The sequence below is a fragment of the Hemicordylus capensis genome, chromosome 5 (genome assembly GCF_027244095.1).
Source record: "Hemicordylus capensis ecotype Gifberg chromosome 5, rHemCap1.1.pri, whole genome shotgun sequence".
Lineage (NCBI taxonomy): Eukaryota > Metazoa > Chordata > Lepidosauria > Squamata > Cordylidae > Hemicordylus > Hemicordylus capensis.
In genome coordinates, this window is record NC_069661.1 from 123,602,640 (window position 1) to 123,628,552 (window position 25,913).

Here is a 25,913-nt window from a genome sequence, read left to right on the forward strand (position 1 = left end):
GATGCGTATTTAAAGACTTTTTTAAAATAGAGATGGGGAGGCTTTTATTTCACTAGGGAGCACATTCCAAAGCCTCAGGGCAGCAACGGAGAAGGCCCGTCCCTCAGTAGCCAACAGACGAGCCGGTGGCAAATGCGAACAGACCTCTCCTGATTATCTCAATGGGCGGTGGGGTTCATAACGAAGAAGACGTTCTCTTAAATACCGAGGGCCCAAGCTGTTTAAGGCTTTATAAGTTATAACTTCTGTATGTATGATCCCCATCACTCATTGAGGTCATCTGTAGAGGTCCGTCTCCGGTTGGCACCGGTACGTCTGGTGGTGACTCGGAACAGGGCCTTTTCTGTAGCTGCTCCTGGTCTATGGAATGCACTCCCAGCAGATATCCGCAGTTTAGGCTCGCTGTTGGCCTTTAAGAGAGCCCTAAAAACCTATTTATTTGGCCTGGACTTGCAAGGCATGTAAAGTGTTTTGTTTTAAAATGTATTTTAATTGGTTTTAAATAGTTTTAATCATTTTGAATTGTTTTTATATTGTTTTATAGCATTGTTTTAATTGTGGGATTTATGTCTTTTAAAACTTGTTGTACACTGCCCAGAACCTCTTGATGTGGCTGTTTATAAATGTAATAAATAAATAAATAATAACACCTTGTATTTGGCCCGGAAACATATTGGCAGCCAGTGTAACTCCTTCAGTACAGGAGTAATATGATCTCTCCTAGATGACCCAAAGACCAACCTGGCTGCCGCATTCTGAACCTTCTGTAGTTTCCGGACTACATACAAGGGCAGCCCCACATAGAGCACATTACAGTAATCCAGTCTGGAGGTTGCCAGAAGATGTTCCATTGTTTTGAGGTCATCTATCTTAAGAAATGGACGCAGCTATGGGGTGGAGACTGCCTTGGTCGGCCTGATGGATGATCTCCAATTGGGAATGGACAGAGGAAGTGTGACTCTGTTGGTCCTTTTGGATCTCTCGGCGGCTTTCGATACTATCAACCATAGTATCCTTCTGGAGCTTCCACTATTGGATAGTGAAGGTCTGGACACTGCTTGCTATGTCATGGCCTGCTCCATCACACCCATCACTTGTCTGATGCACTTTTTGTTCAGTGGATACTAATGTCCCTATTCTGATAACCATGTTTTCTTACAATATTCTATGTATCTGGATGCTGCCTTGCTTGATTACAAGCAGGGTATATTCCTCTGTATTCTTAATATTGTATAAGGATAGATGTTAAATGGAACTGGGATACTGGCAGACACCAAGGCAAATGGTGGAGAGACTGGGGCAATCGAAAGGGGAGGAAATGTAGTGTTCTGTGCTGCCAGACATCATACTAATTAAACTTGTTATAACCATGCATACTAAATGAAAGATTTGATGTTTCTGTAAAACCATATATTTAAAGAGCATTTAGATCTTTAAAAATAGTCAAAACTCAGGGTACACACATATTGTAAGCTCTGGCCTTAAACCAAAGATTTGGCTATTTATTTTCAATTAATACACAGAGTTCAGATCTCCTCACTTCTCCAGGTAGCAGCCAAGCAAAGAGGCTCTCCCACAGCTGCCTTAACAGTGTTCTGGTGTCCCAGCTTAGCTTTGAAGTCACTGGACTCCAAAGTTAGAAAGAATGAACAGACCGCAGACTGAAGGCCTGCAATACTGAAGTAATAACTTCCCTTCCATTAGGGACAGATAGGTACCGTTTTTTAACACTGGCACCACATTCCTAGATAAAATGGCTCTCACAGTTTGTTTGTTTATTTATTTATTTAAAGTTTTTTTATTATTGCAGAGAAAAATAGGAAATCCGTCTCTTGAAATCAAAACATACAAAATTTGTTTATGCCAGAAATCAATTACTAGAATAAAGTAAATAGAAAAAAGGCATAACCAAAAAAAAGCTAACTTCCACTGACTGGACTAAATCGTAACAATCATTGAACCAGAAACCACAGATCAAAACCAGATCTCGGAAATAAACAATGACCTTTTTGAACATTATATTTTATAAAAGGTTCCCAAATCAATAAAAAGGACTCTGAAGAATTATTCACATATGCCGAAACTTTAGAAACAGAAGCATAGTCCCATAATTTAATAAACCAATCAGCTAAGGAGGGAGTTATGGAGGAATGGCAATCAACAGCATAAAGAATCCTAGCTGTCGTAATCATATATAAAGATTGTTCAGTATACTTCTCAGGAATATGAGGTTTTGTCATACTTAAAAGAAAGGTTTCTGGTAAAAAAGGGAATTTGATATATAAGATTTGCTCCATTCTACAATGTATTTGCTTCCAAAATGATTGAGCAGTACCACATGTCCACCACATATGATAAAATGTCCCTATTTGATGGTTACATTTCCAACATTCTTTTGGAAAACTTCTGTTGATTTTATGTATCGTCATAGGGGTTATATACCACTGAAAAAAACCTCACAGTTTATTTTAAAATATATAAACATCTTCAAAATGCAATACTTTAACATGTTTTCCTCTTCAAGCTTTTCTTTGGTAAAATTGCATCTAGATGTTTAGCAGTTACTGCATTAAAACCACTTACCATAAACAGTTGTACAAAAACATAATTTTTATTGTGTGTTTGTATTTGCAGCTTTTAGCAGTGTCTGACTTATTTACAGAAAGGAATCAGTTTGAAATGATGTATACAACATTAACAGAACTGCGAAAGGTGCACCCATCAGAAGATGAGATCCTTATTCAGTATTTAGTACCAGCTATATGTAAGGCAGCTGCTGTTCTTGGAATGGTATGGCTTATTAATATTCATAAGTCATTTTAAGACCAGTTCTAAGAGCCAGTCTCATGACCAGAACAATCATGTGGTGCAGCTTGTGCTGGGCTGCACCATTTTAAGTTGCAGCCAGAGAATCGTATCTTTAAACATACACACAAACTTGGTGTGTGTATGTGAGAGAGAGAGAGAGGGCTTAGCTAAAACCATTCTCCTTGATATGTTAATTTTGTGTGTATTCAGTATGGGGAGTATATAAATGCATTTCCCCACCTTCAGCAATCTGAAATGGTAGAAGCTAACAAAAGCTCTTCATGACTGTCCAGGCTGTCTCTTTCAGCTCAACTCCAGCAAACAGTTGCTTGGCATGAAGTGTAAATGGAGTTGTGTCAGCACAATATAACAAAAGTACAAAATTTGGGTGATGAGAAACAGATGTGCCATGCAAATATTTTACACAAGGGCACCAGTAGTTTGTATTATTCTCTGAAAGCACTCCTAGAACTCTTTTACCCTTGCAGTACTGTGTTCATGTCCCAAAGCAGTGTTGGGTCAATTTTGATGAGGGGGCACTGAGCAAAGTAACCTCTGATAGGGCCCCCACCTACATTAGTGGGGCCCTCTATGTGAGTGAGTCCTGGCAGGTTTCATTGGACTCAGGCAGAAGTCCTCCCAGCACCAGCATAGCTTGAGCCACCATCCCCCACATTGCCCCCACCTCCAGAGCAATGCTTTGTCATGAGCGTTCTGGGGATAACAGCTCCATCTGTGCTTTCTCTTGCCACCATGGAGTGCCTGCGGTATTATGACTGTAGCAACAGCTCTCTGTGGAGGTGTGGCTGCAGCTAACATTTTACTTCCTCCCAGTGCACCCAACTTGGCATCACTATGCACAAACGAATTTAGCACACTCAAATTGGCATTGCTCCAGAAGTTGAAAGGATAAAGGGACAAGGCACCCAAGGAAAAAGGATGGGTGGAAGGAGAAGATAGGGCTCCGTGCTAAGAAATTGACACCTGGAGCGTGGGGGAGAGTAGGTCGATCACAAGACAACAGAGAGAAAAGGTGCAGGGGAGCCAGGAACTGAAGGCATGTGTTGGGAACCAATGAGAGAGAGAAGCTAGGAAGGAAGTCTAGGAAAGAGCAGCTATTGGTGAGGGTGGGGAAAGGAGGACAGGAACTAAAGGGGGATGGCACCGTTAGAATGATCCCTTGACAAGTGGTGCCATTTTTGTACTTGGTACCTCACATACCGTGCAGCGTTCTGCAGGCACTTTATGCACCATGGATGCTGCTGTGTCCTCCAAATGCAAGTTGTGCTAGAGGCACTTGCACAAATGCTGAAATCATGTGAGGGCGTTGCATGATCTTACAGCCATTGGAAATAATGGTTGTGTGTTTGAACAACTCTCTTGTGTGATTTCAACATTTGCATAAGTGCACTCAAGCACAATTTGTATTTGGAAGATTCAACAAGTGTCCATGGTATGCAAAATACTTGCAGAACACTACACGGTATGTAGTAATTCAGTGTAATCCTCTCTAAGGAAAAGTACTTTAGGAAAGCACTTTAATGAAAGTTGTATTTAGCTTTGTTAAACTATGTATTGTGATATTATAGCAATAAACAGAAACTTAAAAGTATAGTATAGCACTTTCTTAATTTAGACATGTTTTAATCATGGTATGGAATATCTCATGGTTTGGAGAAAAACGTGTATTACATAATTTATGCCAATAATTGTTAACTTGGAGCTGTAGTCACCAACTCACATACAAATTCATCTTAATTTTCCATGCATTATTTTGTGTCGGTTAGGATAAAGCTGTAGCAGAGCCAGTAAGCCGTCTGCTGGAATCAACACTACGTAGCACTCACATGCCAAGCCGAATAGGAGCTCTGCATGGAATCCTTTACATCCTTGAGTGTGACCTGCTGGATGAGACAGCAAAGCAGCTCATTCCAATTATCACTGAATATCTCCTTTCCAATCTGAGAGGAATAGCCCAGTAAGTATTATGTAATGAACTGTCTGCTGTGGCCTTTATTTTGCAGAACTTCTAAGTTGTGGAGTTAAAAATGCATTGATCTGGTTGAATTAGCATTTTAGTAAGATTTTGATGAGCATTAAACCATATGGAAACTTTAGAAATGGTTATTTCTTCCAGTCACACACAAATCTCATTGAAAAGAGCTTTAGTTCTTAGTAATCCTGTCTGTGTAGTAATGATAGCCCTTGCTTTTCAAACCTTAAGTAAAGACTTGTGTTCTATATACTGACAGTCGGGTTTTTTGCTTGTCCTTCTTATAGCTATGTGAATGTCCACAATCAGCAGCATGTCTTAGTAATGTGTGCAGTGGCATTCTATTTAATAGAAAACTACCCACTTGATGTAGGACCTGAATTCTCTTCAGGAATTATACAGGTATGTATGCTTGTACTTTAAGTTTGTTTTTACCTTAAGATATGAAATAGATGTAATAAATAAGTATAACTGAGCCTGACAGAATATAAACTAAAAGGAAATGGCATCTACCCCATAACAATGCCCTTGTGCATCTGTTAAGTTACTGTAGGCCTACACAACATATGGCCCAGGGGCCGGATCCAGCCCACAGGGACTTTGTTTGCTAACCCCCACCCAGGTAGCAACAGCAGGAGCCATGGAGAGCTTTTGGATTGTCCCACTGACAGGCAGCAGCCACTGAATGCATTTGGCTGCTTTAAACCAGATGAGATACATGTGGCAGCAATGGGCTGACGAGTGAGTGAGCCAGTTGCTGCTGCTTGAGCAGTGCCAGCGCCAGCGATGGATGGAATGGGCTGGAGCGGCAGGCAGAGGGTCAGTCTTTCAGTCAGTTTCCTCTTCTCCAAGGGGGGCCATCCTCTTGGGAAATTGTCTTACAACATCATCTTATGCATATCTGTTCATTTGTTTATTTATTTATTAAACTTCTATACTGCTCAAACTTTTGTCTCTGGGCGGTTAGTCCCCTTCTGACTGAGTAAACCACCCAGAGACGTAAAGTTTGGGGCAGTCTAAAAATATGTTAGATAGATAGATAGAGATGCCTTTTAAAAGTGGTGATTCTCTTTATTTAGCAGGGGGAGAGCAACTGGACCTATCCATCCCCAGCACAGCATCCCTCTAGTGGCTATTGCTAGTGTCTATCTTATGTTTCTTTTTTAGGTTGTGAGCCCTTTGGGTACAGGGAGCCGTATACGTACGTGTGTGTGTAAAAACTGCCTTGGGAACTCTTGTTGAAAAGCGGTATATAAATATTTGGCGTATTTGTATTGGAAGTATATCCCAGTAAGGCTTACTCCCTAGTATAAACATACCTAGGATTGCAGCTTAAAAGCAAAAGCGATTTAGAGAGAGGAGAGGACTTGGCATTTGTTTGCAGCTGGCATGCATTGCAGGTGCCCAACTGACTGAGCAGGGACAGGCCTATTTTCTGGCCACTATCCTTGGTTAAAATGTGGGTTCCTTGACAGGAAAAGATCCACAAGTAGCTAATAATTGCTTTCATTTAATATTGTTAAATGAATTTCATTTTCATTTAATATTGTCAACTTTTGTAACAGTGTGCTTTGAAAAGACCTTGACCCTTGCACACCAAGTCATGGTTAGTTCCCGCGCACCAGAGCATTTTCATTGTATGCCCCTGTGTTACTGTATAATAACAGATATGAATATAACATGCATTTCACTTGTGACATCCTCACAAAACATAGCTGAATGTTGCGAGAACCAAGTAACCATGTAAAAAGGTTACCATGTTCTGAATATAGGAGGGGTTGCATTTTCCAGTTGTGAGGTAGGAGATTTTTGTTGACTGTTGTGAAAGTTTCTGGTGCAGATAAGAGCTTGACCTTTTGTTGGTTGCCTTCTGGTTCCCCTGCAGCCTTTGTCCACTGACTGTTGAAGAAAATAATAGATGTACGCCACTCATCCTGCTTTGCACTGGATTCACAGAAGGTTTTGTGGTGCTGGGGAATTTTTGTATGTGTATGCTACAGTTGGTTATCAACACAATTTTGCAATTAACAGATGTATTAAATCTTTGCGGTGATACCTCACAACCTGGGTTCTGCGCCTGCAGAAAATTATCATGTTCCAAGAGGCACTCTTCGGCTCCGCCAAATCACACATATGGCACATCTTTTATTTTCAGCAGGAGAGCACCTTCCTCCTCAGTTCCTTCTTGACCACCATGCTGCACGGTTCGGAAGGTTGTCACTCCATTTGCTCCTCATTCCTTAATTGTTCCTTTCCTTCTGGTACCCTGACCCTTGTACTGATTTTTCAGCTACTTTTTCTGTTCTTGATTTCAACTTGTTTCTGAATACTATCAGCTGACTCGGATGGTTTTTAGACCACTCTTCGTCTTTTATCTCCAACTTGTTCTCTGTTCTTTCCAGCATCGACATGCTCCATGTACATTTTTCACTTCGATTTTGGTGCACCACTCTCCCCAATGGACATTAAAACAAATTCAAGAAGTATACTTCTTGTGGCTTGCACTCTTCCCTCTTCAGACAAGCACAGGGAGTGCCTGCTTTGTCTTGGAGAAGGTCATTAACGTTAAGGCCTGAAATATCTATTTGGCCTTTTCTCAGCAGACTAAAAAATGCTGGGAACTTCGGCTCCGAGTAGCCCTCTACAAGATGGTTCACAGGCCCCCAACACCAATGCTGCACTAAAATCTGCCATCGACTTCATCAGTGTTGATGTTGGCCAGAGATTGCCCTTTGAGCTTGGGAGCAGTATCAGGTTCCTCTGTATATTGCCCAAAAGGGGACTCTGGCTTCTCCATTGGCACCAATCTTCACTCTCAGCACCACAAGAACCAAAAGCAGGAATATAATAGTTCAACATAATAGTTCAGGGATTCTGAAGTGCTCTCAGCCCTCGACTTCAACTTCAAGAACTTCATCTTTCACCAGCTCAAGATCTCTTCCCTGATGTCCAGCCCATCAACATTATCAAGATCCAGCTCAGTGCTGATGCTGCTGAAGCGAACTACTGTTTCAACACAGACAGTTCCTCCGCACACACTAGCCCTGTCTACTGCCCATGGCGGGTATAAAGTGGATCAGCCTTCAATGTCTTCTGCTTCTCAGCCTCCCCCATCAAGCCTTTTATCAACACAGACACCAACTCTCTCCATTATCACCTCAACCTCACTCATCATGGGTCATCGATTGTCTGACAGTTCTATCCTATGTACCAAAGACTCTACCTCTCACTTCAGTGACGTTGACTTCTGCATCAGCTCTGCAAGTACCTACTACAGCGCCTTTTCAACCACCATCACCACTTCTTGCTGAATTTTCTCCTGCCTACTCCAGGGATTCTTCCCTGACTCATGTACACCCTGCTGCTGAGAAGGCTTTGGAATCTCTACTAGATTCTAGCAATAGTACTTGGTTGGCATCTACATTCAGTGATTTTCGTCTTCATGGACTTGATCACGATGATGACTCTGATATCCCTCCAGTGCCGAAGGTGCCTTCTGCGTCTCCAGTGAAGGTGACTCCTCAGTGCTCCCCTTTTCCTTGAAGGGAGCACCCAATTACACTTCGCTTACACATCCAAAAGATTACTAGATTACTAGGGTGCCCTGGATCCTGGCTATATTAGAAGTCTGTAGTGTTATCGTGATCCTTACTACTTACCATCCCCATGGGTGCCTTATGACTTGAGGAGTATAAACTAGGGAAGTCTAATAAGTTAAAAGATAATCTGACTTCTTCATCTACCAAGAACCCTGACACATAACCAGTACTGTCACATCTTTCTCCTTTTAAAAGGCCCTTGACTCCACCATCTCCAACTGCTCCTGCAAAACCATCTCAGCCAGCACCTACTTAACCTCCACCTAATCTAGAGTGTCCTCCTGCTGTTCCAGCTCTACTTTCTTCACCTGGGAAAGATAAGGATAAAGTCGCTTTTGATGGTGACTATGACTCGAGCTTTTCTTCAGATGTGAGTCTGTTCTTACCGAGAACCCATCTGACCCCTTGCCTGAGGCTGTGGCAAATGCTCCATCAAGTTCTCCAACTGAGGGGGCCTGTTCTTATGGAGTCTAAATTGCTGACATGGTAGCTGCTTTGGGACTCAAACTAAAAACTCCTCAGCTGGAGATTGGTGATCCAGTCTAGAGTTTTATGGCTAGTTCATGTGCAACTGAGCCCGCTTCTCTCCCCACGTTGCCCATGCTAATGAACTCGGCGAAGGTGTGCTGGGACACTCCCTTTGTGTCTTCTACCACTTCCAAGAGACTGGAGAATCTATATAGAGTTGAGGAGGACTCCTGTCACTTTTTATTGAAGCACCTCCCACATAACTCTTTGGTGGTTGGCTGTGTGTTTAGTTCTGCCAAATTACATTCAGCCCTAATAGACAAAGAGGGAAGAAAACTAGACTCCATGGTCCAAAATTTTTATTCTAAGTCCTGTTTGGCCCTTAAAATTTCTAAATCTATAGCATGTATGGCCGAATATTATTCAGAGTCCATCTGGGATCTCTCAGGGATGATCTCAAGGATGTTCCTGAATCCTTCCATGAAAAGCTCCAGCTGGCTTTAACCAATTCAGCAGATATCACAAGACAGTCGTTAAGCACCGCGGAGCACCTTGAAGAAACAGAGTTGTACTCATTAGCAGGCTCCATTACACTTAGAAGACAACGTGTGGCTACATTCTGCACCATTGCAACTTGACATGAAGGACAAAATTAAAACTCTTCTATCCAGTGGTGATCCAATGGACACCCATTTTCCTAAAGATATTCCACAACTTGACATTGAAGCAATCGAAGGCTTTTCTGTAGTCAATAAAACACATATTAACTTCTTTTTGGTATTCTTTGGCTTTCTCAATTAGCCAGCATGCATCAGCAATGATGTCTCTTGATCGCCAGCCTTTTCTGAAACCAGCTTGAACATCCAGCATTTCCCTTTCCACGTAGGGCTCTAAACTAGGGGTGTGCAATTCGGATTTTCGGGTGATTCGGCTCGGACCCGAGCCGAATCACCCCCGTTCTGTTTTGTGCCCGAATCTGGGTCACCCGAATCACCCTTGATTCGGTTCGGATTCGGTGAATCTGAATCGATTCGGGGGGGTAAAAAGGGGCCCAGGGGCAAAATTTTGGGGTGGGGTGGTAGTGCCCAATGGGTAGAGTCTACCACCCCAATTTCAGGGGGATTGGGCAAAGTCCTGATTTTTTGTGAATTTTTAAAGTTTTAGTGACTTTGGGGCAGTTCGGGGGCATAGCATGGGATTTGGGCAAAAGGAGTGGGGTGGGTGGTAGTGCCTAATGGGTGCAGGCTACCACCCCAATTTCAGGGTGTTTGGACAAAGGGGTGATTCTTTGAGAATTTTTGAAGTTTTGGTGACTTTGGGGCAGTTTGGGGGCAGGAAGTGGATCTGCCCCAAAAGAGTGGGGTGGGGTGGTAGTGCCTAATGGGTGGAGGCTACCATACCAATTTCAGGGGGATTGGGCAGAAGGCTGATTTTTTGAGAATTTTTGAAGTTTGGGTGTCTTTGGGGCAGATTGGGGGCAGAAAGTGGATCTGCCCCAAAGGAGTGGGGTGGGCTGGTAGATAGTGCCTAATGGCTGGAGGCTACCACCCATCCCCAATTTAAGAGTGATTGGGCAGAGGGGGGAATTTTGGTGAATTTATTTTTATGAGGTTTGTCTTCATAAGGTGAAGTGTGCTAAATTGATTACTTCCTCATATTATTCATAGTAAAGGAAAGTGTGTAAAAGTGAAAGTGGGGTCATGAGAGTTGTTTAATTGAAAAAAATCTCATTTGCTATGATAGAATGAGAATTCACACCTCAGAAAAAACTTCTGAGGTGTGAATTCTCATTCTATCATAGCAAATGAGATATTTTTCAATTAAACAACTCTCATGACCCCACTTTCACTTTTTCACACTTTCCTTTACTATGAATAATATGAGGAAGTAATCAATTTAGCACACTTCACCTTATGAAGACAAACCTCATAAAAATAAATTCACCATAATTCACCCCTCTGCCCAAGCACTCTTAAATTGGGGATGGGTGGTAGCCTCCAGCCATTAGGCACTATCTACCAGCCCACCCCACTCCTTTGGGGCAGATCCACTTTCTGCCCCCAATCTGCCCCAAAGACACCCAAACTTCAAAAATTCTCAAAAAATCAGCCCTCTACCCAATCCCCCTGAAATTGGTGTGGTAGCCTCCACCCATTAGGCACTACCACCCCACCCCACTCTTTTGGGGCAGATCCACTTTCTGCCCCCAAACTGCCCCAAAGTCACCAAAACTTCAAAAATTCTCAAAAAATCACCCCTTTGTCCAAACCCCCTGAAATTGGGGTGGTAGCCTGCACCCATTAGGCACTACCACCCCACCCCACTATTCTGCCCCAGGCCCCACTTTCTGCCCCAATATGCCTTGCCCCAAAGACATGAAAATTTCAGAAATTTACCAAAAACCAGCCCTTTGCCCAATCCCCCTGAAATTGGGGTGGTAGTCTGCACCCATTATGCACTACCACCCCACCCCACTCCTTTTGCCCAGATCCCACGCTATGCCCCCGAACTGCCCCAAAGTCACTAAAACTTTAAAAAATCGCCCAAAATCAACCATGAACCGAATCACCCGAATTTTTTGTGCCCGAAATTCGGGTGATTCGGCTCGTGCCCGAAAAAATTCGGGGGACATCGGGGGTGATTCGGTTCGGCCCCGAATCACCCGAAATTGTTCGTTTCGGGCACAGATCGTTCTGTGCCCGAAATTTTTTGCACATCCCTACTCTAAACTGCATTGGATGATCCTAAGCATTATTTTGCTAGCATGTGAAATTAAGGATATTGTGTGATGGTTTGCTCAATCTGTTAAGTCTTTGGTATGGGTATGTAGACTGACCTCGTCCAATCCGTTGGCCACTGTGTCATTCTCCAAATTTGCTGGCATAATTTGGTTAGAGCCTTGACTTGATTCTTCTGTTGCCTGCCATATTTCTGCAGCATCAATTTCTGTAGTCTTCCAACTTGGTAATGACTGGAGTGCTGATCTAACTTCATCTTCCCATACAAGAGGTTCTTGCAAGTAGGGGATATCTTCTAGAGTAACGTGGATGTTAACGTCCCTGCTGTACAGATTTTATTTATTTATTTATTTCACTTGTATACTGCCCCAAACTCATGTCTCTGGGCGGTTTTCAGTATACTCCTTCCATGTCTGTTCTATGGTCATTTTGTTGCTGGACTGATTTGTGGTTCTTGGGGAGAGGCATGCCATTCTCTCTGCTGCCCTCTTCCATAATGCTAACCACGGATACCTCCCTAGAGGGCTGGGGTACACATTGTAAAGGGCTTCATGTAAAGCGCACTTGGACTACATGTCAAAGAATTCTTCTCATCAACTATCTGGAACTCCTGGTGGTGTTCCATACCCTGAAGTCCTCCTTGCTTCTTCTAAAACATCGACTGTTCAGATTTTACTAGACAACACCACAGCAATAGTGTACCTGAACTACCGGAGGGGGAGGGCTGTCTCTCGCTCCCTATGCACTCTGTCACATCAGCTATGGACCTGGTGCCTGGAATATTGCATCCACCTGGTTGCATTGCACATCAGAGGGACAGACAACATTCTGGCGGATGCCCTGAGCAGAGATTTCACTCTGAATCATCAGCATGAGTGGGAACTGAATTGCAGAGTTCTCCATGCCATCTTCTATTTCTGAGAACACCAACAGTAGATCTTTTCATGACCAGCCATAACAAGAAATGTGTTCTGTATTGTTCTTGAGGAGGTATGGGGAAGTCCTATTTAGGGGATGCATTCCCAATGTCTTGGAATGCCCACCTGTACTACCTTTTCCCTCAGTTCCTACTGCTCAGAGTTCTGAGCAAAGTGCTAAAAGATCGGACACGCTGCATAGGGATGTGCACGGTCCGGCTCAGTCCGAACCGGCACCGACGGGGGGCCCTTTCTTTTAGGGCGGGAGGGCTTGCTTATCCCTCCCACCTCTTTGGCCCCCTCCAGCGCCCGTATTTAACTTAAAAGCGGGGCACTGGAAACCAGCCGCCGCCGCTACCCGCCGCCCCCCGAGCAGATTAACAATTAAGGGTGCCCCTGCCGTCGCCAGCCAGCCAGCCAGCCCTCCCTTCCAGCTGCCCGCCCGAGTGTGTCCTTACCCAATAGTGTGTCCTTACCCAATTGAAGTAAACGAGAGGAGCTACCGAACGGAGCTCCTCTCGTTAGCAAGGCCTCCAGAAGACTGAAGGCGCTTTGCGCACGCGCGCATGCGCGCATCGCAAAGGACGCCGGAGGCCCGGTCTACCCGCCGGGAAAAGGCCGGGTAGACCGGGCCTCTGATCGCCGGAGGCCCGGTCTACCCTGCCGGGCCGGGTAGACCGGGCCTCCGGCGATCGGAGGCCCGGTCTACCCGCCGGGAAAGGGCCGGGTAGACCGGGCCTCCGATTGCTGGAGGCCCGGTCTACCCAGCCCGGCAGGGTAGACCGGGCCTCCGGCGATCGGAGGCCCGGTCTACCCGGCCTTTTCCCGGCGGGTAGACCGGGCCTCCAGCGTCCTTTGCGATGCGCGCATGCGCGCGTGCGCAAAGCGCCTTCAGTCTTCTGGAGGCCTTGCTAACGAGAGGAGCTCCGTTCGGTAGCTCCTCTCGTTTACTTCAAGCATTGGGTAAGGACACACTCGGGCGGGCGGGCAGCTGGGAGGGAGGGCTGGCTGGCTGGCTGGCGGGCGGGCGACGGCAGGGGCACCCTTAATTGTTAATCTGCTCGGGGGGGGCGGCGGTAGCGGCGGCGGGGGCGGCTGGTTTCCAGCGCCCTGCTTTTAAGTTAAATACGGGCGCTGGAGGGGGCCGAAGAGGTGGGAGGGGTAAGCAAGCCCTCCCGCCCTTAAAGTCATACCCCGGACCCGGACCACCAAGAGCCGAACCAGTCCTGCAGTTCGGCCATTCCTTAGAATGGCCGCCGGACCGGTTCGGACTCACCACTAACGCTGCATCTGGATCACTCCTTCGTGGCCTAGGCAACCATGGTTTTTCTCCCTAGTACGTCTGTCCAAAGGGAATCACCAATGTTTGCCTCAACATTAAAACCTTCTATCATGGTTACTGGGCCACATCTTTCACCCTAACCTGGAGGTGTTGAACCTGACAGCCTGGAAGGTTAATTACTAGACACTGTCCTCTTAAACAAGTGGAAGGAGTCAACTTGGAGGAATTATATGTGTATGTGGAAGCATGTTTTCCTCCATGCTGCCGTGAAGGGTCTTGACCTTTTCTCTGCTACCTTTCGCCAGATCCTTCTGTACCTAACAGGTCTTAAAAGGTCAAGGCTCTCTAACACCTCACTAAAGGTCTATCTAACTTCCCTGTCTGCCCACCATACAGGCTGGGAGGGCCGTACAGTTTTTATCCAGATTAAAAAAGATTATTGAAAGGAATTAATAATCTCCCTCCCACCCATCCCAAGAACCTATTCAACCTTGGAGCCTGTCTCTGAGGCTCGATGTGAGCCACTACCCTCGGCCTCCTTCAAGAATCTTTCTTTGAAAGTGGCTTTCTTGGTGGCTATAACATTGGCTAGGAGGGTCAGCAAATTGACAGAACTTTGCACTGACTCCCCCTATTTGAGATTCTATCCCACTAAGGTGGAGCTCCGGACTGATCCCTCCTTCACTCCCAAAGCAGATTCCATTTTCACTTAAACCAAGATATAGTTCTACCTATCTCTTTTTCTGGATCCCTCAGCGTCACCTGACAAGGCAATATACTCCCTTGATGTCTGGAGGTTGTTGCTCTATTACCTGGAAAGGACAAAGCATTTTAGAAAGTCCAACCAACTTTTTATTTCCTACAAAGGAAAGAATAAGGGCCATCCTATCTCAAGGCAGAAGTGTTCTAATTGGCTTGTGAAACTCATTTCCAAACAGCAAGGGGTTAAGCCCCTATCTAAAATACGGGCTCACTCCACTAGGGCCATGGTGATATCTGTGGCCCATATGTCATGTTAGCACAAAGGACATATGTAAAGTGGCCACATGGTCCTTGGACTTCCCATTCATCAAACACTACATAGTAAACATTAGGGGTGTGCAATTTGGGTTTTCGGTGATTTGGTTCAGGACCCAAACCGAATCACCCCCGTTCTGTTCTGTGCCCGAATCTGGGCTACCCGAATCACCCCTGATTCGGTTCGGAATCGGATTAAATCCGAATCCAAATCGATTCGGGTTAGAAAAATGGGTCCCAGGGGCAAAATAGTGGGGTGGTGTGGTAGTGCCTAATGGATGGAGGCTACCACCCAAATTTCAGGGGATTTGGGCAAAGGGCTGATTTTGGGGGAATTTTTGAAGTTTTAGTGTCTTTGGGGCAGATTGGGGGCATAGCGTGGGATATGGGCAAAAAGAGTGGGGTGGGGTGGTAGTGCCTAATGGGTGGAGGCTACCACCCCAATTTCAGAGTGATTGGGCAGAGGGCTGATTTTTGGGGAATTGTTGAAGTTTACGCGTCTTTAAGGTTTTCCCCATAGAGAAGCATTGAGGTGTCAGCAAATGTATAGCTTCACGTGGGGGACAAAGGGGTAGTCTAGAGCAGTGTGGGATTGGTGGTAGTGCCAGGTAGGGTCAAGGAAGCTAGAGTAAGTGAGGCCCAGAGCGAGTGGTAGTGTAGTGCACATAGGGTGCCAACCACCCCCATGGGTTTCTAACCTATGGGGTACAGGGTTCTGTTGTTTCAGAGGTATTCTGAGTGTGGATTCTATGATAGCTAATGAGATTTTCAATGAAACACCATGAATCCACTCTAATTTGCTATCATAGAATCCACACTCAGAAACCCATGGGGGTGGTTGGCACCCTATGTGCACTACACTACCACTCGCTCCGGGCCACCCCAGCACCCCCCAAGTGCAGTTATGGGGCTGCTGAAAGCTCCATGTATACCCTATGAGGAAAAACCTTAAAGACGCGTAAACTTTAACAATTCCCCAAAAATCAGCCCTCTGCCCAAATCCTTTGAAAAAATTCAGGTAGCTTCCTTGACCCTACCTGGCTCTACCACCAACCCCACACTGCTCTAGACCACCCCTTTGCCCCCCGCGTGAAGCTATACATTTGCTGACACCTCAATGCTTCTCTATGGGGAAAAACCTTAAAGACGCGTAAACTTCAACAATTCCCCAAAAATCAGCCCTCTGCCCAATCACTCTGAAATTGGGGTGGTAGCCTCCACCCATTAGGCACTACCACCCCACCCCACTCTTTTTGCCCAGATCCCACACTATGCCCCCGAACTGCCCCAAAGACACTAAAACTTCAAAAATTCCCCAAAAATCAGCCCTTTGCCCAATTCCCCTGAAATTTGTGTGGTAGCCTCCATCCATTAGGCACTACCACCCCACCCCACTATTTTGCCCCTGGGACCCGAAATTCGAGCTGATGTCACATCAGACCTTTTTGCATTCAAATCAATGGAGGCAAAAAGGCGGGAAATTCAAAGAGACATCATCCCGAATCACCCGAATTTTTCAGGCACGAATCAGGGGTGATTCGGCTCAGCCCCCAAAAATATCGGGGGACATCAGGGGTGATTCGGTTTGGACCCGAATCACCCGAAATTGCTCGTTTCAGGCACAGATCAATCTGTGCCCGAAATTTTTTGCACATCCCTAGTAAACATCCATTCTGCAGTGGAAGCCAATTTTGGTTAGGTGGTTCTAAAGAAAGTACTCTAATTTAGGTCCTAGCACCCGCCTCCATCTCTGGGAGTGAGCTAATCACCAAGATTGTGAGGGAACATGGATCACCACAAAGATAAACAGGTTGCTTACCTGTAACTGATGATCTTTCTGGTGATCCATGTTCACTCACAATACCCATCTGACCGTCTCTGCTGCTAGGACAGTTTTGTCAATGTTAAATGGATTCGCCTGACCTCGTCTCACCTTCAATCTTTATCATCACTGCAGCTGACCAGGAACTGAGGAGGAAGGTGCTCTCCCGCCAAAAATAACTTCACACACAACTCAGGTTTTCCCTTCCTAACTTAAGCTTAGCCTGATTTATGTCCAGGGTAACATAAGCTACTTTTTCTGGATAAATCAAGACTGGCTGCCAGTCAAGCTTTTGAGATACAAATAGGAACCTGCCTTTTACAGATTAAAATAGTGGGAAAACCAGTTTTCAGGCAGCAAGCTATATTTTTCCCTGTCTTACTCTAGGAAGCCATTGGCTACAAGGAAAATAGCAAGCAGTACGAACATACACAAAAGAAAATGAGGGGAGCTGCTTCTGTAATGCTGCAGTTCCTATTCAAAGTGACTTTGCTAGTCTGATACACCAAGAGCTGAAAGCACTGTGAAAAAGCTCCTGGCAAAGGAGTAGATCTTGGGGTCCTAGATTTCATAGCACTTCATGCTGGAAACCAGTGTTGCTAGTACATGCCTGTAATTTGACATTTTATTTTTATTTTATCATTTATTTTATAATTTTATTGGAGCCTACTATTATATTCTAAATTGAGTGTTGTATATTGGCTACCTAGTGAATCAACTTTGCTATGGGTTTTTACATTTATTTATTTTTCAGATGTGTGGAGTGATGTTGTCTGGAAGTGAAGAATCAACACCATCCATTATTTATCATTGTGTTTTGAGAGGTTTAGAACGGCTACTTCTTTCAGAGCAACTCTCTAGACTGGATAGTGAAGCACTAGTCAAGTTGAGTGTAGACCGAGTGAATGTGCAGAGCCCCCACAGAGCCATGGCAGCACTGGGGTTAATGCTGACTTGCATGTATACAGGTATGGATGTGTTCATTTGTTTTCAGTCCTGAAAATACATACTTTCAATGCATGAACACTTCCCAGAAACTGTTCTTTTAACCATCTGGAATGGTGATTGTTTAGATCAGGGTTTCTTAACCTTGGGCCCCCAGATGTTGTTGGACTACAACTCCCAGAATCCCCAGACATAGCCTTTGTGGCTGGGGATTCTGGGAGTTGTAGCCCAACAACATCTGGGGGCCCAAGGTTAAGAAACCCTGGTTTAGATAATGCCCCACTAAACAGTGGAATAAATATTTCAACAATATGGGGTATATAATTAGTTGCATTGCCTCCCATCCCAAAGAAACGCTTTGGGTAAGGACTTGCACAATCCCTGTCCAAATGGATTAAATCTCTAGTTACTCCAGTCTTTACCTCTTTCGTGTCTAAAGGGCACTTACCATATCTTGAATAGCACCTCCTGGTTGAAAGGGAGGGTGAACTTCCAGCCCCATCATAAGGAGGAGCTCCCCTGGCTCCCAGACTAGCACTATGTATTGATGAAAATCTGCTTAGTTCTTCATGCTTATAACAGACCAAAAGTCGTGGGGGTGGGGAGGTTTATACAATTTTATTTTATTTTTTTAAAAAAAACTTTTAAATATCAGTAATGATAAGATCAAAGTTTTAGAATTTAAAAGGTCTTAGTGAACAAAAAGGCCATTACCTGGTATCTAAAAGAACAAAGTGATGAAGCCAGGTGAACCTCCCGGGGGGGGGGGGGGGGCTATTCCATAAATCCATTCCAGATGCCACCACTGAAAAAGCCCTCTCCCCAGTAGCCAGCCACCCACCTCACCTCATTTGGCAGGGGCAGCCGAAGGAGGGCCTCTGAAGAAGATCTTAAGGACATACGGGGCAGGGCGCGCTCTCAAGTAACCCAGTCCCAAGCCATTTAGGGCTTTGAAGGTTAGAATCAGCATTTTGAATGGGGCCCCAAAACAAACTGGGAGCCAGTGCAGCTGATGAAGCACTGGCATAATATGCTCAAAACATCCAGTCCCAGTTAATAATCTTGCAGCCCCATTTTGTACCAGCGGCAGTTCCCGAACCGTTTTCAAAGGCAGCCCCATGTACAACGCATTGTAGTAATCTAACAAGAGGTTGTCAGAGTCTGAGTAACTGTGGCCAAGCTATCTCTGTCCAGGTAAGGTCGCAGTTGGCATATCAGCTGAAGCTGATAAAAGGCACTCTAAGCCACAGAGGCCACTTGAGCCTCTAGAAACAATACTGGATCAATGAGTACTTTGATGAAGCAATGAGCACCCAAACTCTGAACCTTGTCTTTCGGGGTAGTGCACCCCCATCTGGAACGGGCTGAACATCATTCACCTTGGCAGAAGAATCACCAACCAACAGTACTTCTGTCTTGTCTGGATTGAGTCTCAGCTTATTCACCCTCATCCAGTCCATTACTGCATCCAAGCACCGATTCAGGACAGTCATCACCTCACCTGTGTCTGATGAAAAAGAGAGACACAACTGAGTGTCATCTGCATATTGATGGCACCTCAGGCCAAATCTCTGGATGACATCTCCAAGTGGTTTCATGTAGATGTTAAACAGCATAGGGGAAAGGATGGAACCCTGCAGAACCCCATAGCATAACTGCCAAAGGGTTGAGCAGTAATCTCCTAGCACTACCCTTTGGGAGCAGGCCTTGAGGTAGGAGCAGAACCCCATCCAAACCACCCAATTCTGCTCTTGTAGATGGTACTGTGTAGGATCCAGATGGTGATCTAATCCAGTCAGGTGTTCACCAGGCTTCTGAGGGACTGAACTGAGGGACTGAACTACACTATCACTCCACAAACCTTTCAGGGTAACAAGCAAAATCCAAACTCATTGGGGTAGTCTACTGTTGGCCAGAAAAATCAAGGAGCCAAAATCATGAGGGGGAGAATCCAATAAGCCTCCCTCACAAATTGGGTCTAATGAGTCAAAGAAAAAAGTCTTTTAAATCCCAGTCCCACCACCAGAACCACCCCAGTAGCAGTTAAAGGCATTAACAACATCACATTCTGGAGTCATATTTCTGTTTTTCATATTGTTGCCAAAAAATTTAAGACTGACAAAAGGAAGTTTTTTTTCACACAGTATGTAATGTATCAAATTATTTACCACAGAATGTGGGGATGACCAGCAGCTTGGCCGGCTTTAAAAGGGGCTTAGTAAAATTCATGGAGGACAAGTTTATCAATGGCTACTAGTCCTGATGGCTATAGGCTATCTCCAGGCTCAGAGGAAGGTTGCCTCTGAGTACCAGTTGAAGGGGAGCAATAGCAGGAGAGGCAGCATGCCTTCAGCTCTTGCCTGTGGGCTTCCCAAAGGCATCTGGTGGGCCACTGTGGGAAGCAAGATGCTGGACTAGATAATCCAGCAGGGCTGCTGTTATATTTATATACTGCTTGCAACAAAAATGTTGTCAAAGCAGTTTACATACCTAAAGATGCTAACTTGGTAACGAGGCACCTTTTAACATGGTGATTCTCTTTTATTTAGCAGGGGGAGAGTAACTGGCCCTATCCACCCCCAGCACAGTACCTCCAGTGAGTGTTGCTGGTGTCTATCTTATGTTTCTTTTTAGTTTGTGAGCCCTTTGGGGACAGGGACCCATCTTATTATTTCTCTGTGTATATGGCCCTGAGCCATTTTTGGAAGGGCGGTATAGACATCGAATAAATAAACAAATAAATAAGATGCTTAAAAAGTGTTTTTATGCTCCCCAGTGGGTTTACATGGATAGCCACATGTCATCTGTGGCACTTCGGGCCTAAGTGCGAGTACTCTCTAGATTATGACCCAGAAATGAATTATCGTGTTCTATATTACCTTAATTATTTTTGTTTAAAAGAACTTTGTTTAAAAGAACTGATAATCAATGGAAAAATATCTGGAAGTCCTACTCAATGCTTTCTTCTTCTTTAGACATCAGAGGAAAATTATAAAATATTAACCAGATGGCACCTTTCCCCCTCAAACATAGCTGCGGCAAATCCAGACATGCTCCACTTGTGTTGGAAAGGCTGCAGGAAAAATGGTTCTTTCTATCACCAGTTGGGGTCTTGTTCATTTATATACAAACTAGCTGACCTAGGTGCAGAGCGTCTGTACCCCTAGTTCTCCCTGACTCTTCCCCAGGCGTCTATGACGCCAGCCCAGCCTGCTTTTCCCTGCCTGCAGTTTCTGACCAGCTTTCAAGTCCTCTCCTGCTGCAGCCTCCTCTTCCTGGAGGCCAAGCCACCTCCTCACCCCACGGGCCGGGCCCGCCACCACAGACTCCTCCCGCAGGCCTGCGCAGCTTTGCCCGCTGTCCGTCTGCCGCCTCAGGCTGGCACGGCTTTGCCCACCAGTCAGCCGCCTCCTCAGGCTGGCGCGGCTTTGGACGGCGGCCGAAGTCAAGAACTCTCGCGAGAGGTTGCCACGCATCCCCACACATCCAATACCGGCCCGTCTTAGAGAATTAATTATATAGATTTTGGCTACAAGTACACAAACATATTAAAGCAATATTAAACATAAATTTAGAGTTAATCCCAATGAATTATTTACTGGACTTAGCACTACAGTCTCAACTCACCACTTCAAGCAAATACCTCTTTAGTCTCCTAACTATATCAGCAAAATTTGTCATCGCCTCACAATGGAAGAAAAAAGGGCACATTTCAATTAGAGCATGGTTCAACAGAATATGGTCTACAATGGTTATGGATAAAATTTCTTTACTGCTGAAAAAGATACTGATCCAGAACTTAATTGCACTATACTATGCCATGTGGAAATATATAGAAGAGGGTAAGGACCCAATGCATGACCCTAATGCTCTAAACTACATTTACTCTTGGTGAAACTGAATGTTCATTTGCAGAAACCAGCTGATTATAGTCTGTGTGTTCAAAACTGTTTATTTAATTGAACGAAGTAGGGGGAATTGATGTTATAAATGTGTCATTGTTATTCCATGATATGATACCTATTTGTCATTGTATTTTGAAAGGAAAGATTCTAATTAATAATAATAATAATAATTAATAGGTATATGTTCCTTAAATTGTTTTCAGTTTATTAAACTATTTTCATGCCATTCTGTTTGACTTTAGGGAAAGAGAAAATCAGCCCAGGACGAGTTACAGATCACAATCAAGTAGTCCCAGATAGTGAATCTGTGATTGTCGCAATGGAGAGAGTTTCTGTTCTTTTTGACAGGTAGGAAATGATAATCTGGAAAGCTTCTAGGCCTTGAAAAGAAGGTCTAGAAGCCTCTTCCAGAGGCAGTGGGGAGAGAGTTCCTTGTTCTGCATGTTTGGACTCCTTGCCAGTCAGAAAAATTAGGGACTTTGCCAGGAATTTACTTCCTGCACTTTGAAAGCTTGGTTATTCGGGAATTTTTTCCTTGCATTGTTCCCTTTCCCTACCTCACACACATGAATTCTTCATCTTTTACCTTAGCTAAAGCAGTCTTCTTTTTAATTTTTTTTAAGAATAATTCTAAAAAAGGCACACACTTTTGTTGATCAGAGGGCCTGAGAAGCTCAGTTTCTCCAAATGTGTGATGTGAGGGTTGCAGGCACCATTATGGATCTGTGCGAGAAAGAGATCTTCTTCTTTGTCTTTTAGCTGAGGGGGCCCTATAGGAACTTGCCCTCATCACTCCAAAAGGATTCTCGACACTGTTGGGGAGGGAGAAAGAATCCTTTTGATTCTGGTTATTGACTGAAATTAAAACTGATTATCTAGACACATTTCAAACTGGTTTTCAGGCAGGCTATGGGGTGGAGACTGCCTTGGTCAGCCTGATGGATGATCTCCAACTGGGAATTGGCAGAGGAATTGTGACTCTGTTGGCCCTTTTGGATCTCTCAGCGGCTTTCGATACTATCAGCCATAGTATCCTTCTGGAACGTCTGAGGGTGTTGCGGGTGGGAGGCACTGTTTTACAGTGGTTCCGCTCCTACCTCCCGCACAGATTCCAGATGGTGTTGATTGGAGATTGTTGCTCTTCAAAATTTGAGCTTAAGTATGGTGTCCCTCAAGGCTCCGTACTTTCTCCAATGCTTTTTAACATCTACATGAAACCACTGGGAGAGATCATCAAGGGATTTGGAGCTGGGTGTTACCAGTATGCTGATGACACCCAGATCTACTTCTCCATGTCAACTTCTTCAGGAGCTGGCATATCCTCCCTAAATGCTTGCCTGGAAGCAGTAATGGGCTGGATGAGGGAAAATAAACTGAAGCTGAATCCAGATAAGACGGAGGTACTTATTGTGCAGGGCACTCTAGAGACGATTTTGATCTACCTGTTCTAGATGGGGTCACACTTCCCCAAAAGGAACAGGTTCACAGTCTGGGAGTACTTCTGGATCCACACCTCTCCCTGGTTTCTCAGGTTGAGGCGGTGGCCAGGGGTGCTTTCTATCCGCTCCGGCTGATATGCCAGCTGCGCCCGTTTCTCGAGATCGATGACCTCAAAACAGTGGTACATTTGTTGGTAATCTCCAGACTGGACTTCTGTAATGTGCTCTACGTTTGGCTGCCTTTGTACGTAGTCCGGAAACTTCAATTGGTTCAGAATGCAGCAGCCAGGTTGGTCTCTGGGTCATCTCGGAGAGGCCATGTTACTCCTTTACTGATGGAGTTACACTGGCTGCCAATAGGTTTCTGGACAAAATACAAAGTGCTAAGTAAATACAAAGCCCTAAATGGCTTAGGCCCTGGGTGTTTAAGAGAGCATCTTCTTCACTATATGCCCCACCGCCCATTGAGGTCGTCTAAGGAGGTCCGTCTCCAGTTACCGCCAACTCGTTTGGTGGCTACACAGAGACGGGCCTTCTCGGTCGCTGCCCTGAGATTGTGGAATGCACTCCCTGCTGAGATACCCCATCTCTCGCAATTTTTAAAAAACACCTGAAACCCCATCTTTTCACCCAAGCTTTCTCAGCTTCCTAAAAAAAATTAGGTTTTAATCTCTGGTTTATTTTTAAACTTTTAAATTGTTTTAAGTTTTTTGTATATGTTTTTAACTTGTTTTATGCTATTGTTAACCGCCCAGAGACGAACATTTGGGGCGGTGTACAAATTTGATACATAAATAAAAATAAAATAAATAAAATATGTTGTGACTAAATCAATTTGAATATTGTAAAATCAGTTGGTTACTAATAATTATACTCTTTGATTTTTAGGGTCAGAAAAGGATTTCCCTTTGAAGCAAGAGTAGTAGCTCGCATCCTCCCTCAGTTTCTTGATGACTTTTTCCCTCCACAAGATGTAATGAACAAAGTTATTGGAGAATTTTTATCTAATCAACAGCCATACCCACAATTTATGGCAACTGTAGTATATAAGGTTAGATTTTTACACTTTTATTGTAAATGTAGTTTTTTCTTTAACACTACAGTAGTTTTCCTTAAGGATATTAAGCTTATGAAATCACTCAGCTTTGTTTGTGTGTACGTGTGTGTTTCCATGTCCCTATCAACTTTGTAATGCCTGGACCAATTTGAATCAAATTTGATACTTTTGTAGAGACATATAGGGACACCTCAATGGAACAGTTTGTGCCATGCACCCCATTTCAAGATAGTGGACACGTGAATATTTGAGCTGGGAGTAGGCTAACTTGTGAAGATGGTAATTTTCAATTAAGATTATAATAAAAGGGAAGTAGGCAGATTAGTTCTTAATAGAACTTCTTGTTGTCCTTCTGTTTAGTTTGCTTCCTTTTTATGCCTTGCCACTTTTCACTTAGCTTTAAACTTGTGATAGCTCTAAAGTTGAACCAAATAATAAAGTATTTTTTTCTGCAAAGTAGGTGGCAAATTAATCACAGCAGGCAGATTATGACTTGGTCTTGGAGGACCAATGCAGATGTCAGAAAGGTTCATACACTTAAAGTCTAGGTTCGTTTGGACTGTCCACCTCATAGCCATAGTCTTTCCTCCTAATGGAAACATTCACACATAGACTGGCATAGGGAGACTCCAGAAAGTCTAAGTAAAGCTTGGTTGACTTTATTCAGAGAATTTTTTCTGAATAATAGGGAAATGAAGCATTTTCCATAGACATGTCAGCTTTCAGATTACATATATAACCTTATAGTAGAAAACTGTCAAAGAACAGGAAGCATCTTCCTGAGTAAAAAGCCTTTCTGCTGACCATCATCTTTACATATTAATTTGTAAATGGGTTGTAAGCCGCCCAGAGACGGAAGTTTGGGGTGGTATACAAATCTGATTGATTGATAAATTAATTAAATAAAACTTGAAGATGTAGTGAAAGAGTCCTGAGTTAGCTGAGGAAGTTGTTTTGTTTACGGAAATAGTCCTGTTTCATTCTTGCACCCTATCAAAGAATACCTATTCCCAGTACATGGCCCATGAAGAGCTTTTGGTTTCTTCACGACAATGGCTTCTGCATGTTCAGTTAGAATAACTCTCTCTAGCAAACTCTATCCTTAGCTGAAGTAACCTTTGATTATAAAGTGTGGGGGGTGGGCACACTTTACTACTCTGATTTGTGGACAAATAGACCCCAAAAAGTCAGTTTTGCTTTGGTTTTAAATGACATATATCTGACAATTACTTCAGTTTAAAATATATGAATTAGTGTTAAGGACTTCTCCCTTGTTCAGAACCTCATAAGGCATTATCTACCATGAGAAACATATTTCTCATTTATGGAATCTCAGCACAATCCTCAGCTGGCTCCCCAAGCTAATTTGTAATCATACATATAATAATATGACACTTTCCAAGTGTTCAAAGTGCATTGCTTTGCATTTTAAAAGTAGCCCTCACCAGCCCGGAAGTTAGTCCTCTATTAGTAAGCCAGATAAAGTGGGGTTTGAGGTCAAGCAATGGTGAAGCTCCGTAATGAGATGCTTCAAATAAAAACTTCACAGTTCATAGCTCAAGGTCATCACCACTGCATACTTAGGTTACTAGTATCTTCCTTGAAAACTTATTCGTGGTTGCTGCAACCTCTGTGTATGGTTTTAGTGAAGATGCAGCCCTCCAAACAATTATATTCTCCTCTGTGCATAATGAAGATAAGGAGAACTATCTTTAGAAAGTGTTTCATGTCTTCCAGTTTAGTTGTATTCTCCCACTCTTCATAAAACCATGCACCTTTGATGTTAACCCCTTTTGCACCTGGACATTTAGTTGACTTCACCAATCCGTTCAGGCAAACTAATCGATAAACTGTAAAGAGGCTGCTCCAAGGTGCCATCAGGTTGCCCCTGCCATCTGACAGCTGATAACTTCCATCTACAAG

The 25,913-nt window shown here is 44.1% G+C and overlaps 1 protein-coding gene across 2 annotated transcripts in view; it reads left to right on the forward strand.

The window, feature by feature from the left end:
- Positions 1–25,913, forward strand: part of HTT (huntingtin) — a 235,476-nt gene that overhangs the window by 203,537 nt on the left and 6,026 nt on the right. For both annotated transcript variants that reach the window (XM_053251882.1, XM_053251883.1), the window contains exons 60-65: positions 2,635–2,790; positions 4,596–4,786; positions 5,089–5,203; positions 17,399–17,612; positions 21,737–21,842; positions 23,822–23,984. In XM_053251882.1, the coding sequence (XP_053107857.1) occupies positions 2,635–2,790; positions 4,596–4,786; positions 5,089–5,203; positions 17,399–17,612; positions 21,737–21,842; positions 23,822–23,984 (945 nt within the window). The remainder of the gene's footprint in view (positions 1–2,634; positions 2,791–4,595; positions 4,787–5,088; positions 5,204–17,398; positions 17,613–21,736; positions 21,843–23,821; positions 23,985–25,913) is intronic.